The sequence below is a fragment of the Tremella mesenterica genome, assembly GCF_000271645.1.
Source record: "Tremella mesenterica DSM 1558 unplaced genomic scaffold TREMEscaffold_5, whole genome shotgun sequence".
Taxonomy (NCBI): domain Eukaryota; kingdom Fungi; phylum Basidiomycota; class Tremellomycetes; order Tremellales; family Tremellaceae; genus Tremella; species Tremella mesenterica.
In genome coordinates this window covers 280,684-293,718 of record NW_006711229.1, presented here as the reverse complement: position 1 = coordinate 293,718, position 13,035 = coordinate 280,684, and the positions used below count along the sequence as shown (strand labels likewise).

The following is a 13,035-nucleotide window of genomic DNA, read 5'->3' as shown; positions in this document are numbered from 1 at the left end:
TACGATTCGGCAGAGCAATGTCTGCCGCGATGATCGTGATATTGACACCGAAGGCTACTTCACCACTTGAATCTGAGCATCAGCGACTCGGACATATAGGTGTAGATAAACTAAAGAGTCTAGGTAGACAGGGACTATTGAAGAAGGACTGGGACACTTCCAAGAATGATCCCTTTACAACCGATAATTGTCCCGCCTGTATGCAGGCCAAGATAACACGTCTACGAAAGAATAAAGAAGCACCAATGTTAAAAGGAGATGGTGAAGGAGTAGGAATGGATGTCAATATTGCTGGCCCGTTCGGTCCGGCGATAAAAGGTGAACGATATTTCTTCGTTGGTGTAGAAAGGGCGAGTCGAATTGTATTCGCAATACCGATAACGACGAAGAATGAATCATCAGATATCGTTCGGCAGTGTATCTCAAAATTAGAGAAACAGCTTGGTGAAAGGGTGAGGGTGATTAGGTCTGATGGGGGAGGTGAATTCGATAGCCTCGATATGAGGGAATTCTACCTTTCAGCAGGGATCAACCACTACATCACACCAAGATATACACCAGAATTAAATGGAGTGGCGGAAAGGATGATACGTACCTTGAAGGGGATGGTATCAACGATGTTATTCGACTCAGGACTACCAAACGAATATTGGTCCTATGCTGTCAGATACGCCGCCATTATAATTATGAAAACATCGATTGGTGTCAGTGGCAAGTCAGGTTGGACATCACTCACAGGAAGAGACACAAATCTAGATAGCGTGTGGAGATTTGGTGAACGATGTTTCGTTCAGATACCAAGAGAGATAAGGCTGAAGTCGAACTTCACGATACCTAGGGGTTCGTCAGCCGTTATACTAGGTCAAGACGAGGGTGTGAGCGGTTGGATCGTTAGAATGGACGGATCGGGACGAATCGAACACTCACGAGACGTTCGTCGCTCGACAGGACGAATGGTGGCTACTAGAGAGTCGCCAGATGTCATCCAAACCCCTCTCGACGCCATCGAAGTGGACCTAGACCCCGTCGTCAACGAAGAAATTTTCCCTGACGACCGCTCAGAAAGTGGCGAACAGGAAAATATCGATAATGAACAAGGAAATGATGTCGACAGAGACAACTCACCTAATACAGGCCCACAACCTACTGAAAGACGACGAGGACAGGGCATCTGGGGAGGAAATTGGATCTACGAGAACGATATCGTCGAAAATGAGAGAAGTGATGAGGAAGGAAGAAATGATGACGGGGACGAGGGGATCCTGACGACACGTCACGGACGAATTATTCGACCCCCCCATCGTTTCGCAGGCCTAACAGACTCGTTCCTAGACTTTGGTCGCAAGCCTAATAAGTTAGTCTCACTCGCCTCTATCGCAGGTATCGAAAGTGATACTTCTCTCATTGATCCTATCTCTCCTGAAGAAGCAGTAAACGGCCCAGATGGTGAGAAGTGGCTAGAATCCATGGAGAAAGAGATATCCAACATAGAATCTAAGGATACATGGGTGGAAACGGTGTTACCGCCGGGTCGTAAAGCCATTGGATGTAAATGGGTATTCAAAGTGAAGACAGATTCAGAAGGAAACTTACTAAAGTATAAATCCAGACTAGTAGCTCAAGGATTCTCACAGGTACCAGGTGTCGACTACGAAGAGACATTCGCACCTGTCGGTAGATCGGGGTCGTTCCGAATACTCTTGACTATAGCGGCCACCGAAGATCTCGAAATTCGCCAGGCCGATGTCGAAGGGGCGTATTTAAACGGTAAACTCGATGTAGAAATTTACATGAAGTATCCCAAAGGGATAAAGCCGAAACCTGGATGTAATACCTTGAAGTTAGTTAAGTCTCTTTACGGTTTAAAGCAATCTGGTAGGACATGGTGGATAGAACTCGGCGAAGGATTATCTCACCTAGGTTTTTCAAGAATCGAGTCAGATTGGGGTCTTTACTACAGACCAGAAGGGAAAATCGAAGGAAAGGGAGCAGCAATACTGCTAGCCTATGTCGATGATCTGGTATTAGCCACGAAATCGAAGGAAGAGGCGAAGGAAATTTTCGATGGGTTAGGTAAAAGATGGATAATAACCGACCTGGGGGAGATAAGTACTATCTTAGGTATGAAGGTAACAAGGAACAGAGAAGAAAAGACAATATGGTTAAACCAACCAGCATACATCGATAAGATAGTTCAGAAGTTTCCAGAAAACGACTTACATCGAGACCGAAAAACGCCATTACCTCTTACTGCGAAAAATCCTTCGATGTCTGAGGTGGAGAGTGAAATTCGACCATTTCAAGAATTAATAGGATGTCTACAGTGGTTAGCCACATGTACTCGACCCGACATATCATATGCAGCCTCATACCTTGCTAGGTACCTCACCAAACCAACGAAGAAAGTATGGGAGGAAGGGATAATGGTAATTACCTACCTTCGGTCCACTCGGTTACATGGTATTCGTCTTGGTGGCGAGGCTAGCGATCTAGCAGGATGGGTTGATGCCGATTGGGCAGGTTGTAAAGACACACGACGATCAACTACCGGTTGGATATTTATGATGAACGACTCACCGATAACCTGGAGTTCAAAAAGACAAGCTACAGTATCGTCGTTGACAGTCGAAGCAGAATACATCGCGATGGCTGAAGCAGCGAAGGAAGCTCAGTGGTTGAGAGGATTACTGAGGGAGATAGGCTACGATCAGCTAAATCCTACTATATTAAACTGCAATAACCAAGGATCGATATCACTAGCGAGAAAACCTGGTACTCACCAGAGGACAAAACATATCGATATTCGACATCATGCTCTTCGAGATCTAGTCAGTAATAAAGTTATTGAACTAGCATACGTCAGCACTGTCTATCAGAGAGCAGACGTACTCACAAAAGCTTTAGGTGGACCAGTACATTCGGTGAATATGTCAGCGATACGGGTAGAACCACCGAAGAAGAAAAACAATGGTTCAGTATACGTGACCTTAGATGATGATGAAATCATCGACTACGATTATTCTGATTTTGAGGACCTAGGAGATCTATCAGGTGGCACAGAGAACGAAGTGGTACCAGAGAGAGAAGTAGTACCAGAGAGAGAGGTAGTACCAGAAGGAGAAGTGTGGGTGGAAGGAACTTCAGAGAAACCCACCGAAGGTACCACCGAAGGGAAAACTCTCGTGAGCCAAAATGTAAAATTTTCAGGTGTACCTAAGAATGTGAGTAATTCTAAGATAGGTCAGAAACCACCGGTAGAACCTAGAATCGTTAGAGAGATTAGCTAGGGGTTGACCCCCCTCCAAATGTGCAGGGAGTTCGCGACGGAAACCAGGCGGTTGTCACGAACTACGTCGTGACACCTCGATTATTCCACCAACAATGACCCTCCTTTGACCATCAAAACCCCCATCACGTCTTAACCTCTTTACTCTACACGTAACTCAGGACTTCTGAGACCAAGTACGGCGAAGTTAGACGGAGTTAGGCTAGGTAGGGACAATGGGAGCAGAAGTACGGCGAAGTTAGACGGAGTTAGGCTAGGTAGGGACAATGGGAGCAGAAGTGCGGCGATGTTAGGCGGAGTTAGGCTAAGTAGGGACAATGGGAGCAGAAGTGCGGCGATGTTAGGCGGAGTTAGTCGAAGGAGGAAGAGGATGGCCGAGGGCTCGGGGAAGTTGGACGAAGTGCGTTGAAGTACGTCAAAGCGCGAGAGGGTTGGATGAACGTCTAGGAGGAGTAGATAATATTAGCTGAGAAGATCGCTGAAGTTCTTCAGCGATCCTTGATTGTTGTCAGTAGTAAAAGACAGATAGAGATAGCTATAAATCAAGATACATCGCCATCAGTAGATCAAAACCCTAGTTAGAGTAACTACGCCGAAGTACGCCGTAGTTACACCCCTTTCGACGTCTGCGCCCTCCTGGTTGGGTGAGACATCGACTCAGAGCGTGAAGTTAGCCGAGGTTCGTCGACCGTCGGTCTATTAAGAAGTAGTTGTTCGACGGCCGTGACAGTATCAAGGATCGCTCTTACCGACGACCCGTGCGAACCTCGGAGAAGTACGAAGATAATATGGAACCAGAAAGAAGAATTACACGAGGCATGAGTAGGGATGGAGACAGGATGGAGGAGAACGAGAGGAGAGCATTGGAGGAGCTTAGCAGAGCAATGGGGCAGGACCTTGGAGTTGAGGATAGTGTGGGGGGGTCAATTCAAGGAGATGAGTTCGTTCCACCGGTGCTTTCTAACCCTCCTTCTCCTCCGTCTAATGCTCTTCCACCTGTGGGATCCCCACTTGGATCAGACCAAACCCCTCGCCCAAGAGAAAACACTGGAAGTACGGCGAACTTGGGAGAAGAAGGAACACAAGGGGTGGTGTTGGCCTTGATGCAGATGGTGGCGAATATGAACAAAGACATGATGGAGGAGAGAAGACGTAGGGAGGAATGGGAACAGAGAAGAGAAAGGGATACAGTGGGCGGGATTGCAGAAGGGATATCAGAAGGGGTGAGGTACGCCATGGGACGGCAAACTTCGGCGACCCCAAGCGTAGTGGGCGAACAACGGAAAGGGATAAAGCTACCTAACCCAGACCTATGGAGAGGAGATCGGAACAAGTTAACCGCCTTTCTGTCTGAGTGCGACGTACACTTCGAATTGAACTCTCATCTTTTCCCCGACGACACTAAGAAAGTCTTTTTCATGATCTCTCATCTACGCGAAACACCTCTTCTTGCAGTGCAGCCCGATCTATCCAAAAGACCTCTTCCTGAGTACCTCACGACACACGATCAGTTCGTTAAGTACCTCAAGACTAACTTTGGTGATCCAGACGAAGAAGGAACTGCGGCCCGACAACTTAACGACCTCAAGCAAACCGGGTCTGCTTCGGACTACTTCTCCGCCTTTCAGCGACATGTTGCGATTCTCAAGTGGTCTGATGATGGAAACCTAGTTGACCGAGCCAAGAAAGGACTAAAATCGCACCTTCTAGATGAAATCGCAAGACACGGTAGATCGTTTGGGACTGTAAAAGAGCTATTGGAGTTTGTGATTCCCTTGGACAACCGCCTGTGGAGGAGACAAGTGGAGAAGGAGGCAGAGAGGAAAAGGGAAGGAGGGATAAGGACAACGACAGTGGTGGAAAGTCAGAGGACGGAGAAGAAAGAAGAGAAGAAATGGGAAAAGGGGCAACCTTCGGCGCAGGGTGGTGCCCAGGCGGCTATGAGGTCGACGGTGGTAAAGAGTACACCGCCAAACATCGACGAAGTTCGCCGAAGATGGCCTAGGCCGAGCTCCGATCTGAGGGAGACAAGGAGGAAGGAGGGGAAGTGTACCGAGTGTGGTGAAGCAGGACATTGGCTGAAGGAATGCCCTGTAAGGGAGGCTAAGGTTAAGGTTGGACTGTTGCCTCCATGGGGGGAGAAGTTCGGAGAACGTGGTGGAGGATCGGGAGGGAACGCAGTACCTCTCGGACAGAGGAGGAACTTGAATGCGGTTGGAGGAGAAGTAGATTTGGAAGAGGACCAGGGAAAAGAAGAGGACCTGTCGCAGTAGGCGAGGCTCGGCGGGTCCGCCATATTCTCTCGGCCACCATTCCCAAACCCATAAAAGAAACACAGCTGATGGAGCCAGAGGATTGTGAATACAAAAATACACCACTCAGTACCCCTTGTTCATGCAATGTCGATAATCATCTCCTCATCCCTTCCGTTTCCAGAGATCAACCTAAATCGGACATTTTCATTAATGGAATGAAGCTAACTACGCTCTGGGACACCGGGGCTACTTGTTCATATATAAGTCCTAGAGCGGCGACGAAGATAGGCGCAGAAAGGAGACAATATCAGGTGAGCGTACCCGTTCACATGTTCGACGGCTCGGTGAGTGTCGCTGGACCCATCACCGAGTTTGTCGAAGTCGGATTTAGTTTGACGAAGGACGCCGAAGTGCGATCTGTTTGTCTCGATGTAACAACGCTCTGCGACGCAGATGTTGTGATAGGGTGGGATTGGATGAGGAAGGAAGGGGTTGTCCTTGATGGAAGAGACAACTCGGTGAAATTTCCCATCCCAACCCCACCAAGTGCGGCGAAGTTAGCGGCCATAGGGCTGCCGACTCTGACGGACGCGATAGACCGCCGCGGCGAAGATGAGCTTGAAGAGCTGAGCCCGGAGGAACAAGACGAGTTGTTCCAGGTAGTTCCTGAACAATACCACCAGTACATTGACGTTTTTAATCCGAAGAAGGGAGGAGAGACCCTTCCCCCTTCAAGGTCCTACGATTTGAAGTTTGAGCTTAAGGAGGGGGCGAACCTTAAGGTCGCCTCCCTCTATGCTCAAGGAGAAGATCAGAGACGCGCGCTGAGAGACATACTAGATCGTGAAATCGCCGCTGGCCGAATTCGGGCAAGTAACTCGCCATACGGCTCACCAATGTTTATGATACCGAAGAAAGCCGAAGGACAGTGGCGAATGGTCATCGACTATCGAAAACTGAACGAAGCGACCATACCAGATGCCTACCCTCTCCCTCTAATAGGTCAAATTACCGAAGAACTTGGAAAAGCAAGGTATTTCAGCAAACTAGATCTAATTGGAGCATACCAATTGTTGAGGGTGACAGAGGGACATGAACACCTGACGGCGTTCAGGACACAGTATGGTATGTTTGAATCTCTGGTTGTTCGTGATGGGCTGCGAAACGCCCCCGCGGTCTTCCAACACTTCCTAAATGAGGTGTTTAGAGAGCTACTAGGGAATGGAGTCGTGGTCTACATTGACGATATCCTCATTTATGGGAATACGTTGGAGGAATTACGAGGAACTACGGCGAAGGTCTTTGAGGTACTGCGGAAGGCGAGCCTGTACGTGAAAGCTAGTAAGTGCGAGTTCGAAAGAGATTCGGTGGTGTTTCTGGGTTTCGTGGTATCCTCTAAAGGTGTATCGGTGAACCCAGAATACATTGATGCCATCACTTCCTTCCCACGTCCTAAGAATCTACGAGAGTCAAGGGGATTCATTGGAGTTGTAAGCTACTACAGGCGCTTTGTCCCCAACTTCTCGAAGATTGCTAGACCTATCAATGACTTGACAAGGAAGGAGGTACCATTTGTATGGGGAGTCGAACAGGAGTCAGCCTTCAAAGAGTTGAAGGCTAGGATGTGTACTGCGCCGGTGTTAGCCCATTTTGACCCTACATTGAAGACGATATTACAGACAGATGCGTCGTTCTTCGGCTGGGGGTTCATAATTTCGCAGATCAACACGGCTGGTCAAGAACACCCGGTAGCTATTGAGTCTGGTGCTTTCAACACAGCTCAACTGAATTATACGGTAGGAGAAAAGGAGTTCCTCGCTGTAGTGGAGGGTTTCAGAAGAAGGAGACACTTATTATTGCAGGTGGAAACCACAGTACTTACCGACCATCTAAACCTTACCTACTGGATGGAACCGAAACAACTCAGTCCTCGGCAAGGTAGGTGGGTAGAGGAGCTAGCTAACTTCAGGTTTAAAATGGTTTATCGGCCAGGAACCCAGGCAAGTCTTCCAGATGGATTATCTAGACGGGCGGACTATCATTCCGGGAAAGGAAGTACCATGGTACAAGAGAGCAACCTTATCCAAGGTCTGCCGAAGTTCGACGAAGTTGACGCCACCACGTCGGAGTTGCGTCACCTCCTTCGAGCATTGCAAGGGACAAGGGAGGTAAAGGAAAATGATCTTGTGGACCCTATGGATCTAGTACTTGGAGTTCAGGAGGACGAAGACATAGAAGGGGTCAGAGAAGAATTATTAGGAGTCGTTTGCGCTGAGTGTTCTCATCCTACGTGTAACGATAACGTGCAGGAACCAGGATCAATCACCGAACTACGCCGTAGTTCGCGGTCTCCTCTAATCCTTCGTGGGGGGTGGAACTCAAGAGGTTTCCTCACATTCGACGATCGCATTTATGTGCCGAACTACGCCGATGCTCGGCTGAAGATCATGAAGATGCGACATGACTCAGCCTTGGCCGGTCATCCAGGTTCGGCGAAGACTCTTGAACTAGTCCTGAGGGATTATGTCTGGGTTGGAGTAAGAAAGGATGTCGAAGATTATGTTGCTGGATGCGCGGTATGTCAGAGAGCGAAGACTAACAGACAGAAACCTCATGGGGAGCTTAAACCACTGGAGGTAGCTACGAAACCTTGGTCTAGCATCTCGATGGATTTTATCGAGGAGCTGCCAAATTCCCATGGATATAATTCCATCCTGGTAGTGGTGGATCGGTTGACCAAATGGGCCATTTTTATCCCGACTACGACGAAGTTAACCGCAGCCGGCCTATCAGAGTTGATATTGGACTATGTGGTGGCCCAGCATGGGTTGCCAGAGAATATAGTATCGGACAGGGGATCGAAGTTTACCTCCAAGTTCTGGAAGAATTTGACCGATAGTCTCGGAATAAGACTACATCTCTCTACTGCATATCATCCACAGACTGACGGACAGACCGAACGAACCAACCAGTCTTTGGAACTGTATCTTCGAATCTTCACCTCCTATCAGCAGAACGACTGGTCAAAGCTACTCGCTCGAGCTAGCTTTGCTTACAACAACACCCAGCACTCTGCGATAAACAAAACCCCATTCTATGCGAACTATGGATATCACCCTCGTTGGGCTGAAGAGATAAAGGCTAGCGAGGTCGAAGTGCCCGCTGCTACGGTGGTGGTAAAAGATTTGACTGAAATACACAAAGATTGTATCGAAGGAATTGAGAAAGCTAATGAGAAGTACGCCGAAGGATACAATAGGAAACACCGGACTACGCCGAACTTCGCGGAAGGAGACCTAGTGATGCTGTCGTTAGAGAATATTAAGACGAAGAGACCAATGAAGAAGTTAGATGTTAAGCAAAGTGGGCCGTACAAGGTAGTACGGCAGGTAGGTTCTCATGCTTGTAAATTGGAATTACCAGGAACGATGGCAGGTATCCATGATGTATTCCATGTCTCCTTGCTCCGTCCTTATCACCCTCCAATATTTCCTGGTCAGCAAGCTGAGCCACCTGGGCCAGTAGAAGTAGACAATGAGGGAGAGTCTTGGGAGGTAAAGGATATTGTGGACTCTAGAGTAAATAAGAGGTCAGGAAAGTTAGAGTACTTGGTAGAGTGGTTAGGTTACGAAGGAACAGACGATTCAGTATCATGGGAACCAGTGGAGAACGTCGATGGAGCTGATGACATATTGGCGAAGTTCCACGAACTTCACCCTACTAAGCCGAAGGAAGGGCGACTGCGAAGGGCTAGGAGATAGAACGTACTGCATACAACATAGGATTACAGCTACGTACCGCTCACTTGTCCTTACTCTTACCCTTACCTTTTCCTTTTCCTTTCTCCTTCGATCTACTCGGTCCCGCGGGATTGGTGTGGAGGCTACCGATGACCGAAGGTAGGTCGAGAGTCTCAGACGGGAACGCAGTAGAGAGAGAAGCATTCCATGCCCGATTCATAGCCCCAAAGAAGTCACCGAAGTCCTGGACATCTCGAGCAGCTTGCATGCTCGGGGTCCTCCACAGAGAACGTATGGTCCGTAGACACTCGAAGGGAAGACTGAGGAGGTCGAGGGCAGTCTGGGCGGAAGCTGGGACACGAGAATTACTACGGCGACCTAACCAGTCAAGGGACGGTGGTGGCTCATACGCCATAGGAGTGACTAGGAAGGGGGTGTCGAACAGTCTTCGGCGAACATCGGCTATCTCAGTAAGGCTTCGGCGAGAGACGGCCGCTAACCTTGTCCTTGCTTCGTCGTCCAGAGCCCCAGTGTTGACTACATCTACTAACGCCGCAGTAAGATTGTTTAAAGCGTTAGCTTGACGAGAAGAGAAGTCAAGCAGGAGAGATGTATCATTTCGGGCGGCCTCAAGCTGAGTAGTGAGACCGAGGACGAGAGAACGATAAGTGGCGAATTCCTTTTCGTCCTCAGGAATACGGACGTCCAGGGAGATACGAGGGTGGACGAGGGACAACCGGGGAGCAGAGGGACCAGCACGCTGAGTATCTTCATTTTCCACATCACCATCATTGAAGGCAACCTCCTTCTCTTTAGATTTCCCTTTTGATTTCTTTAAAGAAGACTTCGGTGTCTTCTGGGAAGCAGAGGGAGGGGTGACGGGAGGGGCCGCCGAAGAGGCCGGAGGAACAGAAGGACGCCGACTTCGGGTGCTGTGAGCCGGAGGAGAAGCTACCACTGGAGAGGACGGACGTGGCGCCGAAGGACGAGAGGCCGAAGGACGGGAGGCCGAAGGAGCAGAGGCCGAAGGACGGCGAGAAGACGAAGGAGGAACAGCCGGGAGACGTGATGGGCCGGCCACAGGAGCGAAGGGCGACGGCGACGGAGGCGACGGGCGGAGGTCCGGCGAAGTACGGCGAACCGACCGGAGAGACGAAGACGGTACCCGCGAACGGGGGACAGACGCTGGAGTCTGGGGAGGGGGGAGAGGAGAAGCGTCGAAGGGACGGGGCGGGATGTCCCGGGCAGAGGAAACGGGACAGAAGGAGCAGGGGCCAGACGTGCATGAAGCACAACGGAGGGCCTTGTTGTGTGGCCTGACTGCCTTGAGGCAGGGCCAGTTTGGACGATTATACGTGATAATCTCACGTCTACTAATTAGCAGGAGTAACTTAGGCGTAGTACGAATAGGTGGACTCACCGGCAACGATCACACGCTTCGTCAACACCAACCGCGATCCAACGACCAGGCTCGGACTTCATCTTCTCCCACAAGTACTCTTCTTCCCGCAGTGATCTCTTCACCCGTTTGGGCGAAGGCTCCCCTCTGGGAGAAGGGGGGGGAGCAGCGACAGGGGCGGCGGGAGCAGGACCGGCGGCGGCAGCAGGAGCGATGGCGGCGGCAGCAGCGGCGGCAGCAGCGGCGGCAGCGGCGATGGCGTTGGGGGGGGGGAGAACCCCGGAAGAGGAAGAAGAAGAGGAAGAAGAAGAAGAAGAAGAAGAAGAAGAGGAGAGGGAACGGCGTCGTTTCTGGCCCACAATTTGAGCAGGGGGAGGGGCAGGAGCGGCTGCGAGTTAGCAATGTCTTGGAGAGCTAAAGAACAGATAAACAAGGCCAAGTTCGGCGAAGGTGTGAGAGGTTGGACGAAGAACTCACGCTCAGGACTATCTACGTTGTTGTCCTCTACACTAACCGCCACCATATCATCATCCGAGTGTTCCTCTAACTCGGTTTCACCCTCCGACACGATTCTATCATCCTCATCACTATAATCACCCCCTTTTCCTTCGAAGTCTGACTGATCGTCCGACTCCGAACCACTGAGCGACTCCTGGTCGGAGGAGGACGGAGACTCACCAGGACGAAAGGCGGGCGTCCTGCGGCGAGGGCTGGCGGCAGGAGGGGAAGCAGAGCGAGAACCAGGAGGAGGAGAAGCAGAGGGAGAACCAGCGGGAGGACCGACGGGAGGAGAAGCGGAGCGAGGAGGCGGGACATCGCCAGACGGCTCCCCCAAAGAGAGGGTGCCGAGGCCGAGGGAGGAGACTTGGCGAGATCTGTCGCCGAAGGAAACTGAACATCAGCCAAGTCCGGCGAAGTAAGGTAAGTGTCGAGGAATAACTCACGAGCAGACGACACCATACCACCAAAGTTCCTCATGGCGGCGAAAGGGTTAGAGGTGGGAGTAGGAGGGGCCATGACGTTAAAAATACTTAAAGAAATAAAAGATGATTCAAGGTAACAAATCTGTTTTCTAGGTAAGAGAGATAGAAAGTTTTGAAAGCAGATGGGAAAAAGAGAGAAGCTCGGCGAACTGCTCAGTATTTAGTATAATCAAACCTAAACCCTCGTCGTCAACATGCGGCAAACTTCGCGTTTCATCAACAAAAGGCATCGCAGGGACGATCAAAATTCCCACGCTATAGTGTCTCATCTCAATATAAGCGAGGGTTACTTCGACAAACAACGGTGTTGTTCGGCTGCCATTCAGGAAGCGTGTCTCACCTACAAAAGACACAGGGCTTCTTACGGCAAACCTCGACGAAGTTAGGGGAGTCTCATTGTCGGGTTTTGGAGTGAAAGGAGGCCCAACTACGAAGTGCGGCGCAAAGAGCAGAAGGGTGAAAGATGGTCATGGGGAGGGAGAGAATGGGGGTACTACGCTGCTAAGTTCTCTTGACACGACAGAGGTGTAATCGCTCACGAGGACGTTCGCGGCTAAAGAAGGGGGCGACTGTCACGAACTACGTCGTGACACCTCGATTATTCCACCAACAATGACCCTCCTTTGACCATCAAAACCCCCATCACGTCTTAACCTCTTTACTCTACACGTAACTCAGGACTTCTGAGACCAAGTACGGCGAAGTTAGACGGAGTTAGGCTAGGTAGGGACAATGGGAGCAGAAGTACGGCGAAGTTAGACGGAGTTAGGCTAGGTAGGGACAATGGGAGCAGAAGTACGGCGAAGTTAGACGGAGTTAGGCTAAGTAGGGACAATGGGAGCAGAAGTGCGGCGATGTTAGGCGGAGTTAGTCGAAGGAGGAAGAGGATGGCCGAGGGCTCGGGGAAGTTGGATGAAGTGCGTTGAAGTACGTCAAAGCGCGAGAGGGTTGGATGAACGTCTAGGAGGAGTAGATAATATTAGCTGAGAAGATCGCTGAAGTTCTTCAGCGATCCTTGATTGTTGTCAGTAGTAAAAGACAGATAGAGATAGCTATAAATCAAGATACATCGCCATCAGTAGATCAAAACCCTAGTTAGAGTAACTACGCCGAAGTACGCCGTAGTTACACCCCTTTCGACGTCTGCGCCCTCCTGGTTGGGTGAGACATCGACTCAGAGCGTGAAGTTAGCCGAGGTTCGTCGACCGTCGGTCTATTAAGAAGTAGTTGTTCGACGGCCGTGACAAAAACTAAATATTTCCCATCTCCTCATCACGACCCCTCATTTCGTAGTCCAAGACGTCCCTCACCGCCCCTTCCCAAGCCTCCATATCGTGGAGGAGATCGAACAAAGGGAACGAAGCCCCTTGAC

The 13,035-nt window shown here is 50.1% G+C and overlaps 2 protein-coding genes across 2 annotated transcripts; one reads left to right on the top strand and one right to left on the bottom strand.

Annotated features, from left to right (window-relative positions):
* Nucleotides 1-4,074: 4,074 nt before the first annotated feature.
* On the top strand, nt 4,075-5,559 carry TREMEDRAFT_62167 (uncharacterized protein; the record flags this gene model as incomplete). Its single annotated transcript, XM_007004540.1, has 2 exons — nt 4,075-4,476; nt 5,155-5,559. The coding sequence occupies 2 exons, from the start codon at nt 4,075-4,077 to the stop codon at nt 5,557-5,559; spliced, it is 807 nt and encodes a 268-aa protein (XP_007004602.1).
* A 3,783-nt stretch (nt 5,560-9,342) lies between these two features.
* TREMEDRAFT_62165 (uncharacterized protein) lies at nt 9,343-11,697 on the bottom strand (the record flags this gene model as incomplete). Its single annotated transcript, XM_007004539.1, has 5 exons — nt 9,343-10,651; nt 10,702-11,068; nt 11,158-11,295; nt 11,359-11,571; nt 11,625-11,697. 5 exons carry the CDS (start codon nt 11,695-11,697, stop codon nt 9,343-9,345), a joined length of 2,100 nt encoding a protein of 699 aa, XP_007004601.1.
* Nucleotides 11,698-13,035: the final 1,338 nt, after the last annotated feature.